The sequence below is a fragment of the Annulohypoxylon maeteangense genome (genome assembly GCF_022496945.1).
Source record: "Annulohypoxylon maeteangense strain CBS 123835 unplaced genomic scaffold GGS22scaffold_2, whole genome shotgun sequence".
NCBI classification, from domain to species: domain Eukaryota; kingdom Fungi; phylum Ascomycota; class Sordariomycetes; order Xylariales; family Hypoxylaceae; genus Annulohypoxylon; species Annulohypoxylon maeteangense.
Window position 1 is genome coordinate 95,750 of NW_025953249.1, and position 27,586 is coordinate 123,335.

The following is a 27,586-nucleotide window of genomic DNA, read 5'->3' on the forward strand; positions in this document are numbered from 1 at the left end:
ACTCCCGACCCGCCATCCGTTATCCTTTATCGTCAGCCACGAATCCCCAGCATCGCCATCGCCAAGTCATTCGGAACATGGCCCCCTAGTACGGACAGTAGATACTAGGTACTTAGTATTATTCTACGCAACTTCAACTTCCAGGACCCTACATGATACGTACAGCAAAGTTGCATGTCACACTAATGCTGAGGAAAACCATATCATATCACGCTAGTAAATGCATAGAACTTCGTCAAGTTTTGTAATGAATTTATTGGAAGTCAATCTTCTCGTCATCTCATCAGATTGATTTTACATTCGAGAACGCAACGCATGTGATGCTTCTAGTAGCATTGTCTTGGTTGATCACCAGAAAGCGTTCGCGCGTCCTGCGTTCCTTTGGTTTCCATTCCCGTGATATATGAACGCCTTTATTCCCAGTCATTTCCCTGTACCTTGCAATCGCTCCCATGCCGTAAAACTCGTAACAAATGCAGACGCGAAAGTATAGCACAAGCAGACAGAAAGCAACCGACGGCGCTTAGTCTTGGCTGTCCGCCTGTACCTTCTGGACGATCTCCACCACCTTGGGATACAGCTTCTCCGTCTTCTGCAGGCCGCACACCTTGGCTACTACGTCCTCGGGGCCGTTCTCGGCCATGATCTTGGCAAGCTCCTTGCTCTCATCGTCGCCGTCCACGTTCTGGAAGCGGAAGGCCATCTCGGCAGCGGCCAGAAGAGCCGGTGTCTCGTGACCTAGCTCAGCCAGTTCGGCGGCGGGGCCGATGAAGCGCTCCTTGCGACCAAGCTTCCTCAGAGGAGCACGGCCGACACGTTCGACAGCGTCGGCAAGATGCGGGTTGCTGATTCTGTCGATGATCTTCTTCTTGTACGCATCCTGCTCCTCAGGGGCGATACCGTGCTTGTCGACGATTAGCTTGGCAGTCTCGTTGATAGCAGCGGCGACCTGGTTCTTGATGTCCTTGTCCCGCATGGCATCGTCGACAGTCTGTTTTTGTCTGTTGTATCCGAAGTAGGCGGCGGTGGCGTGAGAGGTGTTGACGGTGAAGAGCTTGCGCTCGATGAAGGGTAGTAGGTTGTCGACCCACTTAATTCCCTCGATCGACGGCCTCTCGACGTTGCTTGCCGTGTTTTCGCTCGGCTTGAACGGGGTCTCTTCTACGACCCACTCGTAGAACTTCTCTAGGGTCACATCCAAGCCTGCATTGGGATCTTGAGCAGGAACGATACGGTCGATCGCGGAGTTGGCATATGCGGCTCTTTCGTGGTGGTCGTCGAGACGATGTTCGGCAGTGTTCTTAGGGTCCTTGATGTGACCGGCAAGCGCATCCGTAGCACCGATCATGTTTTCGCAAGCTATGACAGCTAGGGGCTTCTCGTCATTCGAGCGCTTGTCGATACCCTTGGCGATGACTGGGGCGATGAACTTTAGGATGTTGGGGCCGACCGAGCAAGTGACGACATCAGCAGTTGCGATCTCATCAACTAGTTCGGCCTCGTTGTACTTGGAGTTGATGGCTCGGTAGTTGGTGATCTTCTTGGTAACTGTGCCCTCGACACCCCGCTCAATAACGTTGTATGAAGGTGTCGCATTGAGGGAGTCGACGAGCTTGTCAACGACATCAGCGAAGATTACTTCGTAACCTGATTCGTGTAGGAAGCAGGCGACGAAACCTCGGCCAATGTTGCCGGAACCGAAGTGAACTGCCTTCTTACCCATTGTGAGTGGTTATAGGCAGAGATGATAGGAATGGATGAAAGAAAGAATAGTCGTAGGATAATGATATATTGGTTGACTAGGATCAAAGAATTGATGGATTCAATTTATGTCAAATGCTTCTTGCGAGTTGAATTCGAGAAACACCGAGGTAGGTTGTATGAATAACGTTGTGGAGGAAAAAGGAAGATGTGGAAAGAGGAAAAAAAGAGAAGGAGAGGGAAACACGATGTTCTTATGTATTACACAGGAAGTTGGCAAAGGCACGGGAAAGCGACTTGAGAGAAGCCACGAGGGTCCACGAGCCCCGAACAATTCGTCCGGATGTGGAGGGGCAAGTGGGAAGGGGTACCGTAGCGTTACGGGCAGGAATGATGGGGACTCGATTTTAGGGTCCAGAATGCCAAGGAAGGCAAAAGCACTGTGTCATACTGTACATTTTTAGAGGGAGCATCCACCGTTTCATGAATTGCGATACATCCCGATACGCTGAATACCCACCTATTATAACCGGCAATCTCCAGTAATTGGCAGTCCACTTTAACGTATTGCCTTACCGTAAGCACTTGCTATCAATTGATCTATGGTTCATATAATAAAGAGGCAAAATTCTATAATAAAAATGTATACCAGGCGCAATAGAACAGTGTACTTTCTATCATTACCTACCTGCCAGCCTGCATATGTGTCATATTGTGACTAAACTACCTAGAAGAAAAGGCCTCAAGTTTGCATGTATGAGGCAACTGATTTGCCAATCGGCATAGAACGTCTACTGCGAGTCATTGGAGTTACTATTGGGGTTTGTGATATTTGGGAACATAATAAGTATATGCTGCCGAAATGGCTGCTGGCTCTCAACAATAGCTCCTCTCCTAACCTTTAATCTGTCATGCTATTTGACGATGCGCGGGAATATTCTACGAGTCTCGAAACATGCGATCATTTTCGTCCGTGAGAAGCTGAGTTCATCTATATTATATCTCGCAGTGCTAGATGGCTTGGAGGACATCATATCTCCATCGCCATCGTATGATCTGACTGCACTGGCTTCTATTTCTATTTTACGTTACCTCCTAGGACCTATGTATTACCATTGGACCTCCGATGGGTTCCACGATATGTAAACCGTACCGTATCATCTTCCACGCCGTATCTAGAAATCAACTAATACTGTGGATCCCGATTCGTTCCTCAAGTGTTACTACATTGCTAGTCCATTTTAATATCGTCATTAACTTCATATATCACATCCCTGGACTTCGTTAGTCGTTCGACTTTGACCCGGCAATTCCTCAAGTCCTCAAGTCAAGAAGACACCCGGGATCGTCAGGAGTCTGTGAAACAATGCGTTAAGGGGAACCCATAGGACACGGCTACGGCCCACCATCAGTAGCCGACCATATCAAATTACACGCGAAGATTGATGAATTCATGTAGACAAGGCGAACGAATATAAAGATGCCAGGTACTTGGACCCCTGGTAATCAGAAACCACATGCCACTAGCAAAAGTCCGGGGGAATTGGCCTTGCCTATATATTCTCTAGCCCCTCTCCGCTCTATAACTTTGTATGTGATTTGGTATCTGCGGTGCGCTTGGCGTATATTGCAGTCCACTCACATACGAGTCTTTGGTTGAGGCTAGGTAAACTAGTCCCTGCAGCTTTATCACAGCCCAGCATCGCTAATTGGGTGACTGCTAACCCCAGTGGCTGGAATAGGAAGAGGGCGTAATAACAACTAGAATACAGGTCGGAAACAAGGTGGTGTGGCTCGGCGCTTCTTCACTATACTATAGCTCCACACACACGCGCGTTTTAACGCAGGCTGGCTGGCTGGGCAAGTTGGCTGTCATCCGAGGCCTTTAAGTGCTTTACATCTATCTACTACCTAATTACATACCTGGGTAATACATTCATGAATGTATCCTGTTGAGAAATAGAACCTTTATCGGTGTATTGAGCAAAGAATTGGAGTTCGGGGTATTTGATAGAAATATGAAGTGATAAATGTTGACTATATCTACCTACATAGGTAGGTATAACACATTGATTCGAGATATCCATGACAGAACCATCGCAGTACTATGTAGAGATTATAGCCCTTACATCCATGTAGGGCTTCCCGATGCGGAAAACATTTACGGGCTCACAGTCTTGTACACAGTCAAACCGTTCGAAACGTATAAATGTTAAAAAAGATAAGACAGGGTCTTTAGCCGGACAGAGACAACTTCAGCCTAACCAATCAAACGTATCCCTCATCCATCTTTGGAAGCCGAAACCCCTCTCCATCCTAGTCGATGATCTCATCAAGCGTCACTTGCTCACCATCCAAACTTTGGCTAACACAGTTAGCAGCAAACAAGTGCCACGCTAAAAACCGCTCAGCGTCTTGGGGACGAACTGGCGAAACATATTACGCTTCTTTAAACGTCCATAATCCATCATCCATCATCGCGATTCGTGAATGTCATTAACCAGGGTTCAAGGATCTTAAGGTTGCACTCGATCGATTCATGGGTGATGGGTCACCCGAATGTTTCTTCACATTTACACATGATTACGTACCCTTACGCATCTGCGCACCTGCGTATCTTCTTAGAGAGGGGCAGTGTTTGATCCATACGATGCGTCAATTTGTTCGAGTTCTACTACTTCTCTAAAACCTCATCCACTCCATTAAGTCATAGATATTGCGGGGTACGATCTACGAGGTGTATCTTGCGGTCTGGCAGACCTTTAGCCTTCTCTCAGTGTTGGGAAGAGGAGGTTTCGATGTCCCAACGTACCTCGTCCGTCCTTCCATCGTGCCACGGCTTCATCTATCTATCTACCTACCTACTTGATAGTAATAGTTTACTATGTAGCCCATATTGCCATTTTGGATTAACAAACCCGTTCTCGACCAATCATCAATCGGCTCTCCTGTATTCTCAATGGCATCCTAGCCAGGCGTCCAACTTTGACATGTCGATCTCCCCGCCTTATGTTGAACTGACCTGGATTAACCTAGCACTAGCTGAGATGGCAGGATGGTTCGGAATTCTGACCGCGGGTTCCCCCAGATTTTCGCCTTCGCTCAAAATCATGTTACACGACGGTGCGAGATGGACTCAACCTTATGTACATACATTGGACATATCACTGAATAAGGCTGTCGACTTGTCGCTAATACATAGCCGCGAACGGTTGTTACGATTCCCGTCGCACGCAAATATAGGTACCTACCTGGTATCTACCTATCTGGCCCTACCTCCATAGCGCTCATATGAGCCGATAAGCACCTAGGCACATTGCGTAAGGAGGCTAGAAAATCATCTAATTATCTATCAACTTACATACAGGTAGGTACCAACCCAGCATCCAACAATTCATGCGGCTCTGTTCCCTCTCATTCGACCTCCATCCTTATGCAAGGTCGCATAGTTACGATTATCGTAGCGAACTCCACCGGAGATACCAATTAGAAATCCAATACTTTGTTTGAACGTAACAGACGTATTACAGCATACCCAACAATTTATACAGATCTCGATACTGTTAGACAGTTGTCAATACATACCAACGTGACCCAGGCCGAACGTCTAGAACAACAACCTTGCTGTCAAACAACTAATCGTTTAGAAGGACATCATCCACTTTCTTGCATGTTTAATGTCTTGAAGTTGTGTTCGCGGTCGATCTTCGAAACTCGGGCTAAGGAAGATCCACTCACATACATATCCCCTGAAAGGCGCTTGGGGTTATATGTATGGTATCCCTTGCGACTCCATTCTTCGAGCGATTTCGTGTTAGTTGATTGGACGACCTGGCGAGTTCGGCATGAGCAAGGCTATGTATTCTCGTGAGATTCGTTGCCGTTGATGGACGAGCATGGGACGGCCCATGACCGTTGGGATAAAAAGCCACGATGTTCCTAGGCACTGTGCAAAGTTCCGTAATCAGCCTAGCGAGCTTCCACAGTGTCCTAAGAGTGCATCGAATCTACTAAGTAGATCGAATTTTTCCTGTTCCGTTTGGGTTCAATCTCAATCTCGAATCTTCCGGCGTTAGCGGGCCGATTATTCCAATGAGCGGACTTATTCCTTCAGGGCTTCCTATCTGCTATTAACTCGTTGCTCGCTACATCACTCTCCGACGGTAGGGGATAACTTGGAATCCGACCCTGCCAGTCTATGAAAAGGACCGATCATTTTTTTTCTCTTCTTTTTTTACTTGTCTCAGGGCAATGCCACAAACTCGATTCCTTTGAGGATCAAGAAACATACAACGTGCCAGCATGTGTTGTTATCGTTTGCTCATGAAAAGTCGGTATGCTTACATGCTTTCTTTCAGCTTCTTTCGGCTATCACTCGGCCGGCAGCGCCATCTACCGACCTGAACCAGCCTTAGTGGGGCCGATTTATCCCGAATTCTTTTGAAGTAGTTGAAATGGGTCCTGCCAAGCCAAGTCACGATACTTGTCAGACTCGTCAATCCATATGCATTCTGGTTTTTGGGACGTGTCTATGTTCAATTTGATTGACGAGAAACCTACGAGGATAAGTACGGATAAGCCAGTAGGTATGATTTCCTATGTTTCTTTACTCACCGATCATGACAGATTGCATTTGCCACGATATTCATGACTAAGATTGTTTTCCTTGAGTAACAGCTCCATTGCCAAAATTCTAAGCCAGAAACTGAAATTTTTCTTTTTTCTTTTTCATCCTGCCAATTTCAGCTGGGTTTTCTCCCCTTGCCGACGACGAAAAGTAGATCCTGTCTCTTTCCTTTAGCTAATGGTTTTTGCCATCCCCTCTATTCGCATTTGGTGAATTCACTTCTTCTGGTCCCCGCACTCTCTATCATTCTCGAATTCCTGTATCGTCACAACCAGTTTTCTTTGATGCATTGTAAGGAGATTAAATTGATCTAATCAGTGAAACCGGAAGCCTATGTTGTTTAAAATCCCAGCCACGTTATCAGAAATTATATGTATAGCTCATGCGACAAAATGTGAACAGGTCATGACTTCATAAGGATATAGTCGGATAGGGGTAAAGGGGTGGACTGTCGAAATGGCACTTGCCGAATGCCTTCGGGTCACAAACATGATCGACCTCGAGAATGTCTATCCAAAATGAGATACTCGAAATTCATAAATCGCGCAAGTATCTAAGCTTTGGTAACCAGTTTATTTCCGGTTATCACGAAGCGCAATACTGCGATAAATGCGGCCGTTGCCATGAACAGAAATCCGGCAAAGAGCTGTATGCCAAGATAGTTCCCAGTGGCGCCTAGTATGGCCCCGGCGATAGGGGCCCCAATCAACGAAGCGACGCCATTTAACACCGAGGACATGCCTAGGCGAGTCCCTAGGCGGCTCAGATCAGGGGTGAACGAGGTTAATACGACAGCGGGCAGCGCCACGATGCCGCCGGTAAAGAAGCCGAAGAAAGCAGCGAATGCGATATTTCCAGCCCCCGAGTTCGTATTAATCCAACTAAACGCTGTCACGCCTGCTAGTGTAATGCTGATGAAGAACGTGTGAATAGGACCGATGCGATTCGCTATGAGAGACGGTGTGAGCCGGCCTAAGACGGATGCTGCGTTGTGTATGGCGACCAGATATAGGGCAACAGTCTGGCCCTCTAAACCGTGCGAGAGTGCGTACGTTTGGAGGTAGAAGATGGGTACGAAAAACGCGAGGTAGCTCAAGCAGATTCCTAAGCAGTATATGACGTATGGTCGCTCATGGAATGCTTGCATATCGAGTAGCGAACGTATGTGCACCGCGGCCGTTCGCCTGCGTAGTACGAGGAAGGATATTGATATCGTAGCAAAGGAAGTGAAACCCATGATACGAGTTGTCCAACCAAAACCGACACGGGGTAACAGGCCTTGGAACATGAGGGCATAGATCACGCCACCGAAACTGCTACCGGAAGTCACGATGCCCATTGCGAGGGCTTTACGCTTAGAGAAATACTGGGGTATGATGGCGACGGATGGGATGTACAGAAATCCTGTGCCTACGCCGACGCACACAGCTTGCGCAAGCATGACTTGCCAGTATTCCGTGCAAAGGCTAGTCATCATCATGCCAAGCGTGACTAATACCAGTCCGAGGCAAAGAAGCAGCCGCAAATGGCCAGCATCGTAAAGGGGGCCGCTAATCACTCCGACAGCTAAGAGTAGGAAGGATTGAAGCGACCCGATCCACGATATAGCAGATGGCGACATATGCCGAAGCAATTCAGTCTCGTAGTACGTTTGATACACGCCAAATGTATTGATCGTTCCCCTGGAGTAAGGTTAGCCTTCTTGACATTTACTACATAGGTAGTGTGTACCTAGGTAGGTACTAGGTAGGTAGGTAAATACCCTTTATGGGTGCTCATACCAAGTATTGAAGTAAAGCGAATACGATCCGACGACCTGGAGCCATGCTTGTAGCCCTCCATCTGGTGGATTATCATCGTCTGGGGCGACAACCTCGGTGAAATTTATCTTTTCCTCATCTCTATTTGAACTCTCATCGCCCGAAATGATCCCATTCTCGGGGGTTACGCCTGACTGACTAAATTTTGTCATAGTTAGTCCTACCACCACAACTGTTTTAGACGACAGCGAATTCGGCCAAAAAGTCGGGTTCAATTTCAGAGCCAGCGAGGAAAAAAAGGAAATTAGACAATAATAGGCAATTATAACGGAGTATATCGAGGTTTAGTATCTCCGATGGATGTTACTGTGGGCATGGGCAGGGGTTGCTTCGGCTTATGCTTCGGGTTCGGATTAAGTCCTAAAACACCCATATAAAAAAGACGACGCTATATACCCAGCCGAATTCGGACTTGACAGACGAGGAGCTTGATATCCTGTTGGCTAGTATTTCGAATGTTTCACATTACAATACCCGAGGAGTCTATTTTGATTCGAATTCGGTTATGCTAAGCTACCTAGTACTTACCTACCTTCTACCACTTGACAATACAGCTAACCTTAGAACCCAACCACTAAAACGGTCCTGTTCATTTTATCAACACTTTCGACACCTAAACGCTTTCGACACCCAACAGATCTCGATATCTAGGTACCTAAGGATGTATGGGTGTAACACAAGCAGGATCCTGTGAATGTTTTAGCATGGATATTCTGTGTCGTCGAAAATAGGGGAAAGATAACTTACATCGAAATCTGGGTCGTTATACTCCGAGATCTCTTCTTCCCTAATCAATTCCGCGAACAAATCTCTGTCTGGTTCCTCATATGAGGGCTGCGTAGCTGTCTGGCCACCGCCAGTGCAAGGGATTTGGTAGCCTACGCCAGCTCTTGGTGGTCCCGGCCCCGGTTGCCCGCCTGCTCCGTCGTTCGGCCAGTTCGCACCCTTAAGTCTGACAGCTTCGGATAAGAGGTATGCTTTCGCGTTCGCCACCGTGGTTTGCTGCTTGGCCAGATACATAGCCACGATACCGGCTACCTGGGCCGTCGCGGGCGATGAACCGGTGTTCCTTGCGTAGTTATCGAAAGCCTTCCTACCGCCGCAGACGACGTCTTTGCCGACGGCATAGATAGATAGGATGCCATTTTGAGTGCTATCTTTGAAAGAGCTGAAATCACACTTCTGAGACGTGATGTCTGCAGCGCCGACGACAATCATCGGTGTATCACGACCACCGTTTCTGCGCGGCGTCCGGTTGAACATGTCGTCATCCGCATCATTACCCGCGCTTGCGACGGCTACTATGCCAGCGGGTCCGATGCGGTCGAAAATATCCGCGAACGGGTCAACTGTGTTTACCTCTTGACTATTTGCCACTTTCAGAGCCGATATCGGGAAACCAAAGGACATGCTCATCACACCAGCACCAACTTTGCTGTTGGCTTTATCGTTAATGACCCATGCGATGGCGTTTACTATGTCGTCGAGGAAAGGTGCAGTGTTGCTGTTCTTCAAGATCCTGACCGGTACGATATTTGCCTGCTTGAAGCTGCCTGCGAATGTGCCGCCGACACAGGAGCACATACAAGTGCCGTGACCGTCAAGGTCGGTGACATCATCGTTGGCTCCTTCTTGTAGAGCATTAAATGACCCGACGATTCTTCCGTCGGGGAATTCCTAAAGCTCCGACTTAGCATTTTGGAAGATGGGTTATGAATGACTAACTGACGGACTCAACTTACCATATGGTCCTTCGTGGCGCCCGTGTCTAAGACGTATACACGGACCGAGACAGGGAGCTGGGCATTTTTCTCATATAGGTAATGGTCAAAGCCAAGGTCTTGTGTGAACAAGTAAGTCAGTATGTCATCTATGTACTTTGGTAGGAGACGGATAGGTAATGACATGAATCAATATGATACTGGGTAGAATAACTTACAGGTACCCGTGAGCGCCCTTTGAGCCCAAGGAGCAGTAAGCCAATCGAGGTGAGATGGATAGAGATCCGGGCTGCGATCTTCGGGTCTCAGCAAGCCGGCGACATATAGACTTAGATACTCGGCCGGAATGCTTGTTCGCTTTGCTAGCTGAGTGATATTGGTTTCGGGTTCTCGGACGCTGATTTGGCTCGTGGCATTTACGGTCGTCTCGTCAATCTCGATGTCCCTTTTGGTTAACGGCATATTACTGAACGTTTCCGCTTCGCCTTGGGCATTGAGACTTAGTGTGGATACGATTTTATTTCCGAGGAGATTATCAATGTCGCAATTATCAAGCTCGGCTACGAATGCTCGGAAATTGACCGAGTCGTAGACTATTTGTCGGGTAACAGTGGTGTCGTTAACTTTGAGCTGGCCCATGAGAGTGTCATATTCACTTCTGGTCGAGTCGGAGGTAGTCAACACCACAACAGGAGTAGGGGCTTGAGTCGGTGAACAGGTTGTTGTAGAGCTCGATGTGACACTAGAAGTCGTAACCGTCGTCGTTACGGGCTGTATCGTTGTCGTGGGTTGACCCGTATTTCCTCCACCCCCTGAATGGAAGATGCCAAAGAGGGTTATGATGGTTAAGACTGGGTGAAATGTTAGTGGTGGGCAACATGGCAGGTACCTAGTACCTAATTATAATTTGGAAAGGGGGTGAATACATATTCCCGTCGCTGCGCCCACACCAGTAGCAACGCCCGCTTTGCCGATAGAGGTAATCTAGGACCATGAATGTTAGATGTATACCAGGTAGGTAGGTAGGTAAGTAGGTAGGTAAGTAGATAGTATATTTAGACAGGTATGGGCCATGACATGTACTTACCGCGCTGGTTGCAGCACTTGCGTCCCTTTCCAGGTTTAATAGAGGTGCACTAGATCCGGCGCTTGCTATGCTTGCTGCATCATCCGAGGCAGCGTCTGATACATCGTCAAGGACATCGCTTGCCCGTTCAGCTATCCAGCTAATCAGTACGGGTAGTTCATGATCAGCTATAAGGTACTAGGTACGTACTTGCACTTCTAAGTTGCGAAAGGTGGTCAGATGTAACCTATAGCAACTTATTAGCTATGATTCGGGCAATAATAGTGTCTGGGGCGATTCCTCTTACCAAGGGAGAGTTCGGTCTCTCAATGTCGTTGCTAGAGCCGACGAGAAACAGACGATTCCCATTTCTAGCCGCTTTGTCTGTTGCGTGAAATCCTTAATTAGAACCATACTTATAAAACCACGATGTCAATCTATAGCTGGGCTTACCTAGTAACTTTCTGACTATTTCCAATTGCGATGCGTCGCTGGTAATTTCCTGCAAGAGGATAGTCTCCGTTTCTGACCGAGAAACAGCCAACCTGCTGTTCAGCCCTCTCTTCTTCTGGTTGCGGATAGTCTTCAGTTGTTGGATGTGAGAATTATAATTATTGATGGCATCCAACACTTGGGACAGAGTCGAGCTATACTCTTGTAGAACATCGGCAAGCTGATCAGCCGTCGGGTCGACCCAGCTAGAGTCTTTGTATATCCCGATACGATTTCCAGCACCGCAGGCTTGGCCTGGATTACCACCACAAACTTGGTTGCAATCGTTAGCATTCGATTTCGAGGCGCCATGAAGAGTATTGCCGACGAAACACTGAGTTCCAAACTCGACACCGGCATATTGCCACGAGCCATTATCACCGAATGCGATGCACTTCTCCACCGTCATCTTATCATTGGTCATACTATCGGCAACTAGAACTCGGGGGCTCTCTTGGTCGAAATAGCATCCTGTGTTTGAGAAGCTTCCAATCGATGGCACGATTGTTGGGGCCGTAGTTGTGGAGCTGGTAAGTGATGTCGATGAGGTCGTCGTTGATGAGACTGTTGTAGTTGTCGTACTATGGCCTGTGTCATACGATTTATTTTCATAAATCGCGAGTCTTCGTGCTCCTCCGCATGTTTCGCCAGAGTTGCCGGCACACGCTTTGGTACAGCCGTCAGACCCCGACGCCGTAAGGTTAGTACCGAAGAAACATTGACTATGTCCTCAAGTTAGCAATAATAGCTAGGTACCGGTAGGTATGATGTTAGGTCTTGGATCACTATTAACTCACTTTCCGTTCTCGAGACCAGCATACCTGGCGTTCCCAGCCGTCGCCAAGTTGATACACTTTTCAACGGTCATGGAAGTATCTTGGTTTTGGTTGGGTAGTATCCTGCTTGCCGGGTCGTCTACGAAGCATCCGAGATAGGTGAACAAGCCTACTTTCGAAGGAGTTGTTGCTGGATCCGTGTAGTCTTGATTTTGGTAGACATTTATGCGGTTACCATCTCCGCATAGCTCCTTCGAATCCCCGGCGCATGCCATCGTGCACTCTCCTTTTGCCTGTTTGGAGGTCGAGCTAAGGGTGTCTCCCCAATAACATTCCCTGTTTATGACATGTCAGCCCCTATACTGGGTACCTAGTCCTAGCTACATAGTAGGAACCTAGTAGGTATATAAAGCCATAAATCCCAAAGGGACACTTACTTCGCGTACTCGACGGCAGCATATTTATGGCTTCCTGCAAGCTTGACGCACTGTTCCACGGTCATGCTGTCGCTTGTCGACGATCCTGCAGTCAGTGCTCTTGCCGAGCCGCTGTCACTATAGCATCCTATCGATGAGAAAGATCCAACCGAGGGCTTCTCGGATGCGGGCTGGCTGTAGGCATTATTTTGATAGAGATTAATACGGTTACCTCCGCCACAGAGCTCAGATGGTGATCCTGCGCATTGCATATTGCAACCAGAGTCTTGTTTAGATGCCGAGGGCGAAAGGTAGTTCCCATAATAACACTCCCTAAGATAAGAGAATTGTTAGCATTCCGAGGTTGTCAGTCGCATTGAGCCTTGGCCCTTTAGGAACATCTTTACTCACTTTCCGTATTCAACAGCAGCATACTTGAACCCTGCGGCGGCATCTAAGCATATTTCCACTGTCGTCGCAGTTCCGCTTGGCACATTATAAGTGTTTGGAAGACTGCGCGCATCTGCGGAATCAGAATAGCACCCTTGCGTTACCCACGTCTTGTAGCTGCCAACCTCTTTAGGCACAACGTTTGACGGGTTAACGTAGAGTCCTAATTGTCCCGTTAAACCCCCACATGCTTGCCGATTGTTTCCAGCGCAGTAAGAGGTACATAAGTTGGCATTCTGCTGTGTCGAGGCCGAGTTGATGGAATTGCCCCAATAACATTCTCCGTAGTATTCGACACCGAAGTAAGTCGCACCAGCTGCTGCCGCTTTCTGTGCACATAACTCTACAGTCATGCCATTGAAGTCGGTGAAAGAGCCTCCTGTTAAGGTCCTGGAACTCGAGGAATCCGAGTAGCATCCTTGATATTTGTAATTCCCAGTACTCTGGACCGGGCTCAGAACAGGTTGGTCTTCACAATACCAATAGCTTGAGCTAGGCCCGGGATCAAGACAGATATTTCCGCCATTGCCTCGGGGATCAGCATAAATGAGGACCTCTTTATTGTGGGTTAGTTTAGATTTCAAGAATATGACACAGAACATTTGAAAGTTTTCAAGATATAATTGAGGTACGTAGGTACTTACTATTTTGGGCAGGACATGGATTGGAAGTTGGGCAAGCGTGATGTCCATCAGTTGGTGCAGTAGGTACCCAGACGGCGCTTTTGCTCGGGAAGGGGCAGCAGACGAGAGAGTCTTGATTGCCGCAGTAGTTCCCTTTTATGTCTTCGAAGGCGCGGACGTGAAGTGTCAAGCCCGATGGACAAGACCCAGTACCGCAGCCCGTCTGAACACATCCTGGGTAAAGATATGATGGTGCTGCTATCTGCCCATAAGCAAATATAGGCAGATATATCAGTGCAATAAGTTTAACAGAGACCATTGCGACTGCGACACACGGCTAAGGGAGAAATGAAGCAGCCAGAAATCATCACAGCATGGAATGTAGACCTCGGAAGTTTTGCTGTGAACAGGTCGAAGGGTCTCTTGACTTTTAAATCAAACATACCTCTTACTGGGTAGGTAGGTTCCTAGTAGGCATTGGGACGTAAAGGTTCCTTACCTGATCATCAGCGTAACTAGTCACACAGCTATTTCTAAAAAGGGGTATAAAATCTAGCCTGGCCTAGATCGTGAATATTCTTACATCCCTGGATAATGACTAACCTAGCTGCTGAAGAAATATTTGAGTTAGTGATCAGAAAAATGACCTCGGTTATGCTTGATATGATATCTACAGGCTTGGCTATAGAATAAGTATAATGCGGCTCTAATTACTATCAGCTATGACATAAGTTGCTAGGTAGGTGGACTACTAGGGGGTGCGGTATCTACCTTAATTCGGCATCAAATCATTCCCCAGTCCAATCATGTTAGAACACTATAGTATATACGAGATGACATGACTTAAATCATACAAAGGTACCTACCTACTAATCTAGCGGATATGTGACAAAGAATATTTCTTCTACCCCATGATCGTTGCTATGCGATGAAGTTCGCTATGGCGTCAGCATCGGAATGGTAAACTTACAACCTTGGAGCGATCCAACCACTAAAAACCGGGCATCGTCGATACAGCTTCTGAATTATGTAAGTCTCCATCGCTATAGTGCCTTGGCGCGTTACCGGCTGAGATTTCTTCACCGATCCCTGGTCTATGTGTCTATTTCTAGGTCTCTCATGTTACATCGCTAGTGGTTCTAAGTCGCGATAACTATCGTCAAGGAAATCGGCCGATTGGAATAGCTTCTTACAAAGAACGATTCAGGTCAGGACCTGGACAGAATTTAATATGTGACATTCTTTGGTAAGCACCGAATGAGGTCTAAACGATTTGAACAATAAGTCCTTTCAGCACACAAGAAGTTACCTTCACCTTGGCATCTATAGTCTGATCAGATATCACGTTCTGGAACCTCTAGGTACCTTTATGTCACTGTGCGCACAGATTATAGGACTTTGCATAGTCCAAGGCAATTGTCAACTGGTCTGGAAACATACCACAAGGTTAACAGCTGAATTGCAAGGCGGTAGCTACAAGGTAGGTACGCAAATAGCTGTTCGTACGAGAGCCTTAGTCATTGCAGAGCAGAAGGTTCGTTTAGCCTTGGCGATATTCTCGATATCATGGAAGTGGTTGATTCTAGGCCTGTGCAGAAATTGGTATAGGTTGAAGCTCCTGGATATGTACTAGGTCGGCTTGTAGGTCAGAACATGCCTAGGTAGGAAAAATTAGATGAAAGATGAGATATAAAATAGGCTGAGCGCCCACGTCTCTTCATATTGATTCAACCATCACAGTTCTCATCAAGTTCGAAAGTACATAACCAGCATCACTCACCACCTTCGTTGACTTCTAAACTCCCCCAAGTCTCAATCCAAAAGACACAATGTTTACCCGCGTCCTTGCAACCGCCATCATCTCTCTTCTGGGATCTGCTGTGGCTATCCCTCGCCCAGAGGACTTTGTCCATGATGCTGGGATCCAAATGAAGCTCGACTATGTCCCCATAGAGCAAGGCATCGAGGTAAGTCCTGCTACCTACTCAGTAGGTAATATTGTTATTGAGAATCAAGTCTTCTAACGCCTAAGCAGGCCATTGATATCTCTAACGCTACTCTTGGAGCCCGTGAAAACATCTTCTTCCAGGGCAGGTTCTGGGAGAACAAGAACTTTGGGGGAGCCTCTAAGACGTGGGGCATGCCTAACTTTGCTACCGGATACTATGTTGGCGACGGCTGGAATGACAGAATTTCTAGTCTCTCTCAGGGGTACCCCTCGGGGACTGGAGCCTTATGCTGCAGATGGGTAAGCTTGAATTGAACCTTCGACTGATAGGAACGGCGAGCTAACTCTAGGCTTCTTCTAGTACAACGACTACGATGGATCGAAGTGTTATGGTAGCTCTCTTATTGTGACGGGAACAGGCTCTATCAGCTATGTCGGTGATGCCCAAAACGATCAAATCAGCTGTGGTGCTTGCTGGCCCTGGACGGGGTCTTGTTAAGGGTGGTGGGCATGTCGTAACTAAACGAGTCAAGAAATCCCATGCTACCCCATTGCTATTATCTTCATATTCTAGTATAAACTTTACTCTTCCGATATTATATAGACGTTAAGGATATTTCTACAACCACTACATTTGAAATAGTTAGTACAACCGACCTAATTCCTCCTTGAGTGCGCGATATGATGAGAAAGCTACTAGGGAGTAAACGACTGTTGTGGGGTGCTAGAATATACATTCCCATGATGGGTACTTAGGTATTGACATAAATAGGAGAGAACACGGAACTCTTCCTAACCCCCTCCCTTTCCATTCCATTTCTCTGGTAATTTAGAGCCCATACGAAACTCCCATAATTTCTTATCAAATCTCCCCTCCTTCAACGCCGCAGCATCGCCGGCATACTTGAAAGTACTACCTGAACTCTGAATTGGCTCCTGTCCGTCGGTGTAGTCGATAAGACAAGGCATGACTTCGTACGCATTTGTCTCGTAGTACGCTAGCTTATACGCATGTTCGGATGACCTAACCTCGTAGGCCGTTCCCGCGACTTCTTCACCCGTCTCACCATCTATAAGGGCCTTGTAATCCCCCCATTTCGCGAGTGAGTATCCAATGATCTTGGCCGGTCGCATGACAGGGTCATGGTCCAAGTCAAGGATTCGCTTTAGAATATCGGGACGCGTGAGGGTACCGTAGAAAAAGTAAACCGTAGGCGTATACCTTGTTGGCGATGCCAAGTCAGTCGTTGTTGTTATCCAGACATTGTCGCCAGCTGCCTCTAAGTTTGCAAGATATTGTGAGGGTCTTTGATCCATATGTTGTGCCTTGGATTGTGGAGGGAGAGGTGGTGGCGTGGGAGGTTTGGCCGGGACTGGATCGCTCATGGTTCAATCCGTGATGCTTCACATATAATGCCTACCTAAATTACCTAGACAAATGAAATTTTTTTTGATTGATAGGTATGAAGACAATGTTGAGAAAGTGAACTAATGTTAATTGACCCTAACCCTAACTTAAATCTGAGAAAGGTATGACAACGCAAGGGGGAACGAACAATTCAACACATCTAGATAGACTCTTAAATAGACCCTTTATGGCAAAGAACACTAGTAGCCACATCTCTCCTATTCCAATTGAAAACCTGACACTAGAGAGGAGAAAAACACTAGAGGTGGCTTAGAATGGAATCAATGGATACATCAACTAGCAACATACCAACCAAAACTTATGTCGTTGGATCTAAGGGTGTGTAGATTTTGATTGTATAGGTAGATTATAACTATAGTCGGGCGTGCTCTATGCAGTAGGGTTGGGTTGAACTCCTTAGTCTTGTAAGCCTAATTTATTTCTTATTACTTTTACCAGTCTCACTTCAAATAGCAGAGAACGTACAAAGTAGTCTCAGACCCGTCTCTGCAAGTTACCTAAACACGTCATAGCATGCCACATGTATACTACCTAGTAGTTACAACTCAGAGCCTCGACTGCTTCCCGGACTGCCGAGTCGTTTCTAACCTTCAGTTGCCAGCAAATTTTTTGAAAGCGCCGATGAGGCTGCCTGTGCTGGCATCGTGACCATCGCCGTTCCCTGGTTCATCTAATTCCTTTAGAATCTTCTTGGCGAGCACCTTACCTAACTCGACACCCCACTGGTCAAACGAGTTGATGTCCCAGATTGCGCCCTCGGTGAATGTTAGGTGCTCGTAGTAGACGATCAAAGCGCCTAGCTCGGCAGGACCGATGACATCACCAACTAGGATGCTCGTTGTCGGTCGGTTACCTAAGAAGACCTTATGGGGTACGAGCTCGTCGGGAGTGCCCTCGCTCTTGACTTGATCGGCCGTCTTTCCGATCATAAGAGCTTCGGCCTGGGCAAAGTAGTTGGATGCCAACATCTTCTGGTGCAGGTTGCCGGAGATGGGGTTTTGGGACTTCGCGGCGAGGATAAAATCGGTGGGGATCAGCTTGGTACCTTGGTGCACGAGCTGGAAGAAGGAGTGCTGAGCATTGGTGCAAGGTTCGCCGAAGAGGATGGGCCCGGTCGTGTATTTAGCAGGTGAGCCGTCAGATGTGATTGTCTTACCGTTGGACTCCATCGACAATTGTTGAAGGTAGGCGGGGAAACGGTGCAGATATTGGTCAAAGCTGTTATATGTTAACAAAACATAAAACTTTCAATCCACCTCCAACTACATATTAGGCGTATTAAATTGGAAGGCTTACGGTGCAACTAGATGTGTTTGCGCAGCAAAGAAGTCGCTGTACCATACACTTAGTAGACCACCCAAAACAGGGATGTTGTCTTTTAGGGGGGTTTCGCGGAAGTGCTTGTCCATCGCATGTGCACCGGCCAAGAATTTGTGGAAGTTTTCGTAGCCGACGTATAGAGCGACGCTGAGGCCAATGGCACTCCAAACTGAGTATCGGCCTCCAACCCAGCTCTCGAAGCCGAACATGTTCTTGCTGTCGATGCCGAATTTGGTTACCTCGACCTCGTTTGTAGATAACGCAACGAAGTGTTTGGCGATTTCTCCCTTTCCACCGGTCTTCTCAAGGAACCACGACTTGGCAGTGTTGGCGTTCGTTGTAGTCTCTGCCGTAGTGAAAGTCTTGGAGGCAACGAGAAAGAGAGTTGTCTCGGGATCAGAGTTGGCAAGGGCCTCGGCCATATGGGTACCGTCGATATTTGAAACGAAATGCAAGGTCATGTCTTTTGCGCCATAGTGCTTTAAAGCCTCGGTAACCATGACCGGACCCCTATTGCGTGGTTAGCAGGCAGACGCCAGATGCCGGATAGATACGTTGCGTTAAAAAGGACGCTTACAGATCCGAACCACCGATACCGATGTTGATGATGGTGGTTAACTTCTTTCCGGTAAATCCCTTCCACTCGCCACTCCGGACCTGCTCGGAAAACTCCTTCATGTGTTGCAAGACTTCATTGACACCACCCTTGGCGTTCATGACATCCTGGCCCTCCACCTTCATCTCCCAGCCGCCTACATTACGCAACGCGGTGTGGTATACAGCACGGTGCTCGGTGAAGTTGATCTTTTCTCCTGCAAACATAGCATCGCGCTTCTTCTCGAGGCCGGCCTCTTCCGCGAGCTTTAACAGGAGGTTGATTGTTTCTTCGGTAACGAGGTTTTTACTGAAGTCGAACAGTATATCGGTACCGGAGGGGGTGTTCTTAAAAGTCTTGCTGAACTTTCCGAAACGGGCTGGGTCGGAGGCGAAGGCTTCCTTCAAGACGAAGGTCTTACCAACGGTCTTGTAGTGGTCTTCCAAGGTGGCCCAGGCGGGCAGAGAAGCTGCTTGAGGCATCTTGACTTCGGAGGTTTCGCAGAAGCGAGAAAGAAACTAAACAAAGCTAGTACTGCGTCAAGCAGATTTACAGTTAGAATAAGTTACTAGACGATATATGAAAAAAAAAGAATAGTGAAGCAAGGTGTATGAGATGCATGTATGACATGCGTGTATTATAAGTTATAGCATCGTCATAATGGCCGCAGTAGGAAACCGAACAATGCGTAATGCGGACGGCGGGGCGGAAATCATATTGGATGTCACAACTGCGTTTCACTTACCTCAAGCAAAGACGAAGAAGGATTATGCTGTTTGAGGATGTATTGACAGTATCGTTTTATGTCGAAGCTGAAGGATGTGAGGCTGGAGATATAAAAGTCAATCTAACAACTCGAGTGGAAGTTTTTGCTTCTTTATGTTTTATGTCTCAGGAAGGAGACAAGGTGGGGTGATAGTGGGAAGCATCCGGGATGAGTGAGCGCCATTTCCAGCTCCCTCCTTCCAAGCAGTTTAAGCTGCCTGGATGCGCGGTTTGCTACCTAGATACTACCTAGATCAGCTCCCAAATTTCATCTCATCCCGCCTACCCCGCGCTAGTGACGTGATGCTTTATGTCCGGGTGCATGTGTACATTAGCATGTACCTCCATATCGTGTGCGCATGTGTATTGATACTCCCAACCCAACCCAACCCCTAATCCATGTAACCATGCAGCATGCAACTTAGCTCCAGGTGGCGTCCGATGTAACTATATATTCCCGATAAGTGACTTATCTATTTCTGCTTAATCTGCTGACGAGATTATTCACTTACCCCCCTACCTATTAGGTACCTGGTAGCCATCATCGCCGAAGACAAATACAATCTACAGTAAGCCTCGGTTGCAAAAGAAACAACCGAATTTCTCAAATAACAAGTTTCACTTAAAATGGACACCAAAACATTCAGCTCAGCAACGGCATCTTTCTCTTTTCTTAACCTCCGTCTTCTTTATCTACAGAGTGGTTGTCTCCCCTTTTGAGGTCCCAGAAGGCGCAAGCTCGGAGGCATCGTCAACAATTCATGCCAAACTCCATATGAAAGTGCTTCCTGTGTGGTCCAAAGTCCGGCAAACGAGTCGCAACCGCAACGCAAAGCAAAGCAACACAACAGAACACACCGTAGTTGTACTTCGTAGCCTAGTAAGTGGTGTGAACTCTCCAGCCACACCATATGGTGTACCCCCTATTCTACCCAGCCCTACTTCGCATCCACCTATCTTTAAGTCTTCCAATCTTGTAATCGTGAACCCCCTTTACATGTCTCTCTGTTTGCATGTTCCTATCCCTTTGTTTATCGCCGATCCTGGATGCTGCCTACGAATGAAGGGTCCTTAACGCTGCCACCGGCGTCACCTAATCCGGCAATTGGTCTGTTGTAACTGAAACCCGCAAATTGGTTTTGCATCGTCTCCGACAATACTGGCCCCTCGACGTACGAGTCCTGTGGGGCTTCTGACGTAAACTCCGGGTCGAAATTCTTGGTATCGAGAGCATCGGCCTAAACATTGGTTAGAGGTGACTAAAGACCGAAAATATGGATAATTGGAACACTTACCACGCTGGGCTTGAAGGTAGGCTCATACTTCCGCTGCAACAGCTTGCGCCAATCTATGGCGTGGAAGAACGGGTGGGCCTTGATCTCGGCGCTGCCTGCAGCTCCCAATCGCTCCTCGGGATTGCGGTTCAACAGTTTCGAGAGAAGATCCTTGGCTGCCGGGGGAACGACGTCCGCGCTAGGGAAGTGTAGCGGCTCGGACAAAATCTTCCGATACATCTCGTTCGTATTCTCATCGTAGAAAGGTGGGAGACCCGTAAGCATTTCATAGAGGAGAACTCCCAAGGTCCACCAGTCGACCGTCTTGTTATAGCCTTTGCCCATAAGAAGTTCGGGAGCTAGATATTCGGGGGTTCCGCAGAAGGTATTCGTCCGGTCTTCGTCCTTCATGTCCAATTTGCACAGACCGAAATCGCAGAGGGCGATGTGGCCTTGGTAATCGAGAAGGATGTTCTCGGGCTTCAGATCTCGGTAGATGACGTTGAAACCGTGTAAACATTCCAGCGCACAGAGAAGTTCAGCGGTGTAGAATCGCGCTCGATTGACGTCGAATCGCTGCTCTTTTTGAAGGTGGTGGAATAACTCGCCGCCGTTGACGAAAGCCAGCACGAAGTAGAGCTTCTCCGGAGACTGGAATGTAAACTTTAGAGGCACGATGAAGGGGTTGTTAATCTGTGCCAGCACAGATCTCTCGGCCAACGTGTGGGCGACCTCGGATCTGGAGATGATGTGTGCCTTGCGAATCGTCTTGAGGGCGTAGATTCGGCTGGTATCTTTCTTGCGAACCTGCATAACCTTTCCGAAACTACCCTTGCCGACCACCTTGAGCAACTCGAAATCCTCAATCTTAAGCTTGCCGGCACGGTTTTCGACGTACTCCACACCGATCTTGAGTTTACCAGCGCCGTATTGCACTTCGACCCAGTCAACGCCGCTGTGGCCCAACTCCCGCTCTCGGCTCTGGAACTCCGCGGCAGCCTTCTCGCGATCTTTCTTGCTAGCCTTAGGATCCTCGACGAAAGTATGCTTCTCCTCGAACCTAGGGTTAATTCGAACTACGCCTAAAAAGATATCTTGGCTTCGTCCCGACCCTGGAGGTGCTAGGGGATTGCGCATATATAAATGTACATTCAACTCTGTCACTCGAGACACATCGAACTTGTACTGGGTGTTATCGCCGGCCCATAGAGGGTTCTCTGGGTTGCCCGAGACCGAGTTGACAAAAACCTGTACCTTATCGAAATCTAGGAGTGCATACGGTAGATATTTGCTAGAAATTCGACCGTGGTTGGAGGGTATGCCAGTAAAACCACCTGCTGAAGTCTGAGGTCTACCATTCATAAACGAACCCGCTACTGTTCGTTGGGAAGATCCTGGTCGCACGGATCCGACAGTCAGGGCATTCCCCGTCGACATGGAGCCCTGTCCATGTTGGGAGAAGGCATTCCGATGTTGCTCGGGAAGTGCGAAGTTCTGACCTTCGTGGAGCGTAACCACGAGGATACCGGGTTTCGGGGGCTTCACGACGGGCTCTTGGACCATATGTTCCGAGGCAGCTGTAGACGACAGAGTGTAAATAAGAGCTTTCTACGAATTATTGTATTGTGGGGGATACGTATAGGGAATACGAACCGATTGCGTTATCGCTGGGAGTAGGCGTGGCAGAGGTAGGAATGGGAGACTTCTCGTCCTTTTCTGTAATGGTAGACGTCGAAGGATTTCGTGAAAATGTATTGGTAAGGGGACCCAAATGGGTGTCCTTTAACTCTATCAAAACAGCGCGTTAGTAAAACCATTCACGATTGTGAAGTACATAATAATTGGATCGTGATAGTTAATTTAGCTACCTCCCACCTTCCTAGGGGGGGAGACGAGGAGAGGAGCACAGAACTACTAGGTACATGTGCATCAATAGAAAGTTTAATACTTACTCTTAGTGAGCTTCCACGACATTTTCCAACAATGCCCCTAAAACGACTGGTTGAAGATTGTGTATGTTGTTCGGAAGTCGGTGAAGGTCGCAAAATGGCAAGGCTGGTAAACACGACCAAGGGATTCTAAAAAGAGGAGACGATAAGTTGGTTGGTATCAAGGTGGGCGTCTCTTATCGGTGTCACGATACTTCTAAAAGTTAGGTGTGGGCGGACGGGAACTGGAATAAGGAAAGAAGAAAAAGAAAAAAGGAAGGACGCGAAGAAGGTGGCTGAGGACGAAGAAGCAATGATGTCGATTTTCTACCTAGGATAGGATTGAGTTGGGTTGATCATCGAATCAATTAGAGAAAAAAAGGTCAAAGACCTGAAGTTGCAAGGTCAATGTTTCGGTTCAAATGGGTTCGAATGTTCATGGGGGGGTGTATTTTGACGAGCGCGGACTATCGGGGGGCGGATCTCTAAGCGTTCCTTAAGCGTAGCGACTCTTAGGTAAGTGTACCCGGGCTAGGTAGTGTATCACAGGCGGCTGATACGACGTGTAAATCCCCTACCGGGACGAAAGTTAGGGGTGCGTCTTACTGGGCTCTTATCGAAGTTTGAACCCCCTATTTTCCCTTTTTTTAGGTACGCAGCTAGGTACGATAAAACGATAAAGATTCCAAGTACGTGCAAAGGCGGGGTAGCACATGCGCGGTTTCCAGAATTAAGACACTTCCGCCCAACCCGTTGTGGGTCACGTCGATTCAATGTATTTTATGTTCTTCTTATGTACATATATACATATGTACATACATACTAGTATGCGTAGTGAGTTTCCAAGCAGCCAAGTTCAGATGTCGTCAACTTTTTAAACTTCCAAGTTACAAAGATGCTAAATGCCATCCAAATACGAACTTACCTACATAGCGCCTCTAGAAATTTCGAGGCGAAGTAGCACAGACATACGAGAAGACACGAGGAGATATTGAAGAGGACAAAGAACCAAGTCGGTTATTGTAATACATGGGTAATATCTCAGCCAATCCACATGTTCAATCCAATTACCTCTGATAGCGGATCGTGGCGGAGCAACTCAGGGGCTGATTCAAAGTAAATTATCTCAGGTCCGTCATCTATGTAATTACAATTTGCAGACGACACTATTTATTCTTGTCTTCCAGGGAGTTAATAACGACCCACTATCATGACCTAAAGTGTATGGTCCTCATCGACAATTATAATGGCATAATGTCTTGTACGTGTGATCGCGTCGAACCGATTGAATTTATCGAAAATCAGGTACAGATCTGTAGGCGCTATTTGGTCTAGTTCATAATATAGCATCTTATTCTCATGAGTCGGTCAATCATAAAGAAACCCACCGCTGGAATAATAAAACTTTAGAGTTGATTACCAAATTCGAATGTAAGCAATGAATAAGAACTTTATCAACTAGTCACTCTCTCACTTGCGCTCTGCCATTTACATTCTGTCACCTATCTCAAGGGATGTTCTTGTTCGGTCATAATTCCGTGTAACCTACCATCCCAAAGATACCTAAGTAGTACGAAGTATACATAGATATATTTAGATACGCACTTGGAAATCATGTAGGCTATAAGCTTCGTTTTTTATTCTAGAACTAGTAGCGATCATTTCCAAAGTGCAAATACTATGCAGTAGTTCAAAAGTTGCGGCTATGCCTGTGGAGAATACGAAGATTTGGTAATTGCTAAGAAGGAAAACGCGCAAGCCTAACGTGTTTCTTCACGGCGGCACCGATGAAGATGTGGCTGAAAAGCCATTTATGTATATATGCAGATACGTTATGATTATTAGATAACAGATTTATGCATCAAACGCAAATAACAATCTACATACGTACCTAGGTACCTACATATGTCGGGGACACCTTCGATTTCTTGTTATCTCAATACCTACCTATACTCTTGCGAACATATGTATTACCTTCTTCCAGCATACCAAGTACCTACCTACATAATCATCTCACTCTCGGCCATATTAACTATATAGTAGGTAGATATTTCTACGACTAAAGTTTGGATCTTACTGTATTAAATCTTAGATCAAGTACCATGTCAGCTTCTCGACAACTAGACTGGCCTTGGACTGCGATTCTCCATGAAATCACTCATTCAAAGTTGTGTTCGGTGAAGTTATAAAGAACAGTTTCAAAGTAAGACACAATCAGCCGATTGGGAATTCAGAATGCTACGTCTAGAGATACGCGATAGTCACCCCTGTTTCGAGGGTTAATATGCTGCGCCGCAACATTCGCATCTTCCACAAACCTGTCCTCTCCTTTAACTCGGGACTATATTGATTCTTTAACACCATGTCTCAGAGCTAGTCTCATTAGCTTAGTTTATTCCTAAAGGCCAATGACGATAGATTATCGCTATGGCGCCGTCTCCCGAGATTCAAGAGCATGAGGCATCATCTAGGGCCACAGAGAACAACAATGGTGAGAGCATCGTGCTTGAACATATCGATTCCAAACGACCTCAATCTAAACACGATCAGCATGATAGCCAAACTACTCAAGATATCATCGCTGAGCCACCGCGCGAATATCTTAAAGGATGGAGATTATACGTCCTAACTTTCGCGTACTACCCCTATTGCATTATCCACGTGCATCTAAGAGCCTTCGCCTAACCGCGGATAGATTATGCCTATCCCTATTCTTATCGACGTTAGAAACAACAATAGTCAGCACATCTTTAATATCTATCACGAATGCTTTAGGAGACTTTGAGCAGCGAGATTGGGTCGTCACCGCCTATCTCATCACATATACAGGCAAGATAACGAATATGAAAATGTTGAGTTGTAATATTAACTGGATACGTGACACTCAGGTTTCTTAGTCGTGTATGCAAAATTCAGTGACATCCTAGGACGCAAGTTATTGATATTGGTTGCCATCGCGTTCTTCACTATATTCTCAATCGTATGCGGCTCGATCTCAAATATGATTCAGCTGTATGTCGATCTATGATATTGCAGTGATGCTTTATACTAACTAAATTCAATGCAGGATTGTGTTTCGGTCTTTGCAAGGTGTAGGAGCATCGGGAATATATGCGATGGTGACAGTCATCCAGCCCGAATTGGTACCCCCTGAGAAATGGGGCAACTACATCGCCGTCGTCTCCTTAGTTTCTGTTCTTAGTTCGGTCCTCGGTCCCATACTTGGCGGTGCAATTAACGACCATTCTTCATGGCGATGGGTTTTCCTCCTAAAGTTAACTCACACTATTTGCTGTTGACCTCATATTGAAGGGAAGGCTAATAGAATTATAGTGCCCCTGCCGGTGTAGCGGCCACTGCTTTAATAGCCTTTGTCATGCCAACTCACTTTCCAAACCTCGACAACCCGACTGTTCGATTGACATTTCGAACCAAAATAACGCGGGCCTCACTCCGCCGACTTGATGTTCTCGGAGCGATCCTGCTACTCTTTTCATCTGCTCTAATTGTCTTTGCCTTTGAGGAAGCTGGGTCTCGATACAGTTGGAAAAGCCCAGCTATTTTAAGTACGATCATAATCGGCGGAGTCCTTTTCATTGGGTTTATTGCGTGGGAAAAGGTCGTCGATGGACCGAGAGCAGCACAAGAGCCCATATTTCCCCTTCGGTTAATGAAGGATCGTATGTTTAGTGCCCTTATACTGTGAGTGATATTTCTTAAACCCCATCGGATCCAAATTGCTAAATCGTAATAGGATTGGACTATGTACGGGACCCCCTTTCATGACCGTTCTAATCAATCTCCCACAACGCTTCCAAGCTGTCGACGGAGCCAGCGCATTTGAAGCGGGTATCCATCTCCTACCACTTCTACTTGCTTCTCCGGTGGCCACAGTTGTAGCTGGACAATTTGCTGGAAAATTCAAGGTTCCCCCCTTTTACATTCTCCTATTTGGAGCATCTATGCAATTGCTTGGAATTGGTCTTGCTAGTTCGATCTCATTTACAAGCGGGAAAGCTATGTACGGCTATGAGGTCATAATGGGCTTTGGCTTTGGTATGAGCCTTGTTTCCCTATTGATTTTCACACCGATGGTGGTGAAACGATCTGATATGGGTAAGATATGATCGCCCCCTTGGAATGATAAGATTTTGAAGCCTAACGTGTGATACAACAGCCGTTGCCATGGGCGCAATCACTCAAATAAGGGTACTTGGAGGAACAATAGGACTGGCTATCAGGTATGTTCAAATCTATATCAACTTCAACAAAGGTGTTGACTAACATGAACAGCTCAACCATCCTCAATAACCATTTGTCTTCAGACTTGCCAACTCTACTCAGCCCAACAGATATCCAACAGATCTCAGATTCAGTACAATACATTAACACACTTCCTGATGCTACTCGGGATGCCGTAAGACAAGTTTTTGCAGATGGTTACAGCTCTCAATTGCGAGTCATGATGTATTTTAGTGCCGTTGTTTGGATATTCGCTGCAACGCTCTGGGAGCGTAAATTAAGAAGCGCGGCGACTATGGAGGGGTATTGAAGTACGCAATACAGCGAGGTTCAAGTATAGTCTTAGAGACCTAGGTAGCCTCATTCCTGTTAGATAATTCATGAGACACAGGC

The 27,586-nt window shown here is 46.9% G+C and overlaps 9 protein-coding genes across 9 annotated transcripts; 2 read left to right on the forward strand and 7 right to left on the reverse strand.

Moving 5' to 3' along the window:
* Positions 1-240: 240 nt before the first annotated feature.
* GGS22DRAFT_151858 (mannitol dehydrogenase domain-containing protein) lies at positions 241-2,121 on the reverse strand. Its single transcript, XM_047959567.1, has one exon. The coding sequence runs from the start codon at positions 1,721-1,723 to the stop codon at positions 524-526; it is 1,200 nt and encodes a 399-aa protein (XP_047822406.1). The 5' UTR covers positions 1,724-2,121; the 3' UTR covers positions 241-523.
* A 4,760-nt stretch (positions 2,122-6,881) lies between these two features.
* GGS22DRAFT_177469 (putative MFS monocarboxylate transporter) lies at positions 6,882-8,300 on the reverse strand (the record flags this gene model as incomplete). The annotated part of the gene is made up of 2 exons (XM_047963515.1): positions 6,882-8,010; positions 8,110-8,300. 2 exons carry the CDS (start codon positions 8,298-8,300, stop codon positions 6,882-6,884), a joined length of 1,320 nt encoding a protein of 439 aa, XP_047822407.1.
* Positions 8,301-8,578: 278 nt separating this feature from the next.
* GGS22DRAFT_60732 (peptidase S8/S53 domain-containing protein) lies at positions 8,579-9,875 on the reverse strand. The gene has a single exon (XM_047967542.1). It carries the CDS (start codon positions 9,730-9,732, stop codon positions 8,848-8,850), a length of 885 nt encoding a protein of 294 aa, XP_047822408.1. The 5' UTR covers positions 9,733-9,875; the 3' UTR covers positions 8,579-8,847.
* Positions 9,876-12,636: 2,761 nt separating this feature from the next.
* On the reverse strand, positions 12,637-13,422 carry GGS22DRAFT_177470 (WSC-domain-containing protein; the record flags this gene model as incomplete). The annotated part of the gene is made up of 2 exons (XM_047963516.1): positions 12,637-12,952; positions 13,031-13,422. 2 exons carry the CDS (start codon positions 13,420-13,422, stop codon positions 12,637-12,639), a joined length of 708 nt encoding a protein of 235 aa, XP_047822409.1.
* Positions 13,423-15,521: 2,099 nt separating this feature from the next.
* Positions 15,522-16,139, forward strand: GGS22DRAFT_184155 (uncharacterized protein; the record flags this gene model as incomplete). Its single annotated transcript, XM_047964159.1, has 3 exons — positions 15,522-15,659; positions 15,728-15,940; positions 16,002-16,139. 3 exons carry the CDS (start codon positions 15,522-15,524, stop codon positions 16,137-16,139), a joined length of 489 nt encoding a protein of 162 aa, XP_047822410.1.
* A 293-nt stretch (positions 16,140-16,432) lies between these two features.
* GGS22DRAFT_184156 (uncharacterized protein) lies at positions 16,433-17,026 on the reverse strand (the record flags this gene model as incomplete). Its single annotated transcript, XM_047964160.1, has 1 exon — positions 16,433-17,026. One exon carries the CDS (start codon positions 17,024-17,026, stop codon positions 16,433-16,435), a length of 594 nt encoding a protein of 197 aa, XP_047822411.1.
* An 89-nt stretch (positions 17,027-17,115) lies between these two features.
* Positions 17,116-19,514, reverse strand: GGS22DRAFT_151870 (glucose-6-phosphate isomerase). Its single transcript, XM_047959568.1, has 3 exons — positions 18,967-19,514; positions 18,366-18,899; positions 17,116-18,287 (listed from the first exon to the last, which is right to left on the reverse strand). The coding sequence occupies exons 1-3, from the start codon at positions 19,464-19,466 to the stop codon at positions 17,660-17,662; spliced, it is 1,662 nt and encodes a 553-aa protein (XP_047822412.1). The 5' UTR covers positions 19,467-19,514; the 3' UTR covers positions 17,116-17,659.
* Positions 19,515-20,391: 877 nt separating this feature from the next.
* GGS22DRAFT_151879 (Pkinase-domain-containing protein) lies at positions 20,392-23,348 on the reverse strand. Its single transcript, XM_047959569.1, has 4 exons — positions 22,976-23,348; positions 22,677-22,811; positions 21,045-22,600; positions 20,392-20,987 (listed from the first exon to the last, which is right to left on the reverse strand). The coding sequence occupies exons 1-4, from the start codon at positions 22,995-22,997 to the stop codon at positions 20,781-20,783; spliced, it is 1,920 nt and encodes a 639-aa protein (XP_047822413.1). The 5' UTR covers positions 22,998-23,348; the 3' UTR covers positions 20,392-20,780.
* A 2,030-nt stretch (positions 23,349-25,378) lies between these two features.
* GGS22DRAFT_177473 (drug resistance transporter EmrB/QacA subfamily) lies at positions 25,379-27,503 on the forward strand (the record flags this gene model as incomplete). Its single annotated transcript, XM_047963517.1, has 8 exons — positions 25,379-25,587; positions 25,647-25,780; positions 25,840-25,963; positions 26,019-26,225; positions 26,285-26,653; positions 26,706-27,067; positions 27,129-27,192; positions 27,245-27,503. 8 exons carry the CDS (start codon positions 25,379-25,381, stop codon positions 27,501-27,503), a joined length of 1,728 nt encoding a protein of 575 aa, XP_047822414.1.
* Positions 27,504-27,586: the final 83 nt, after the last annotated feature.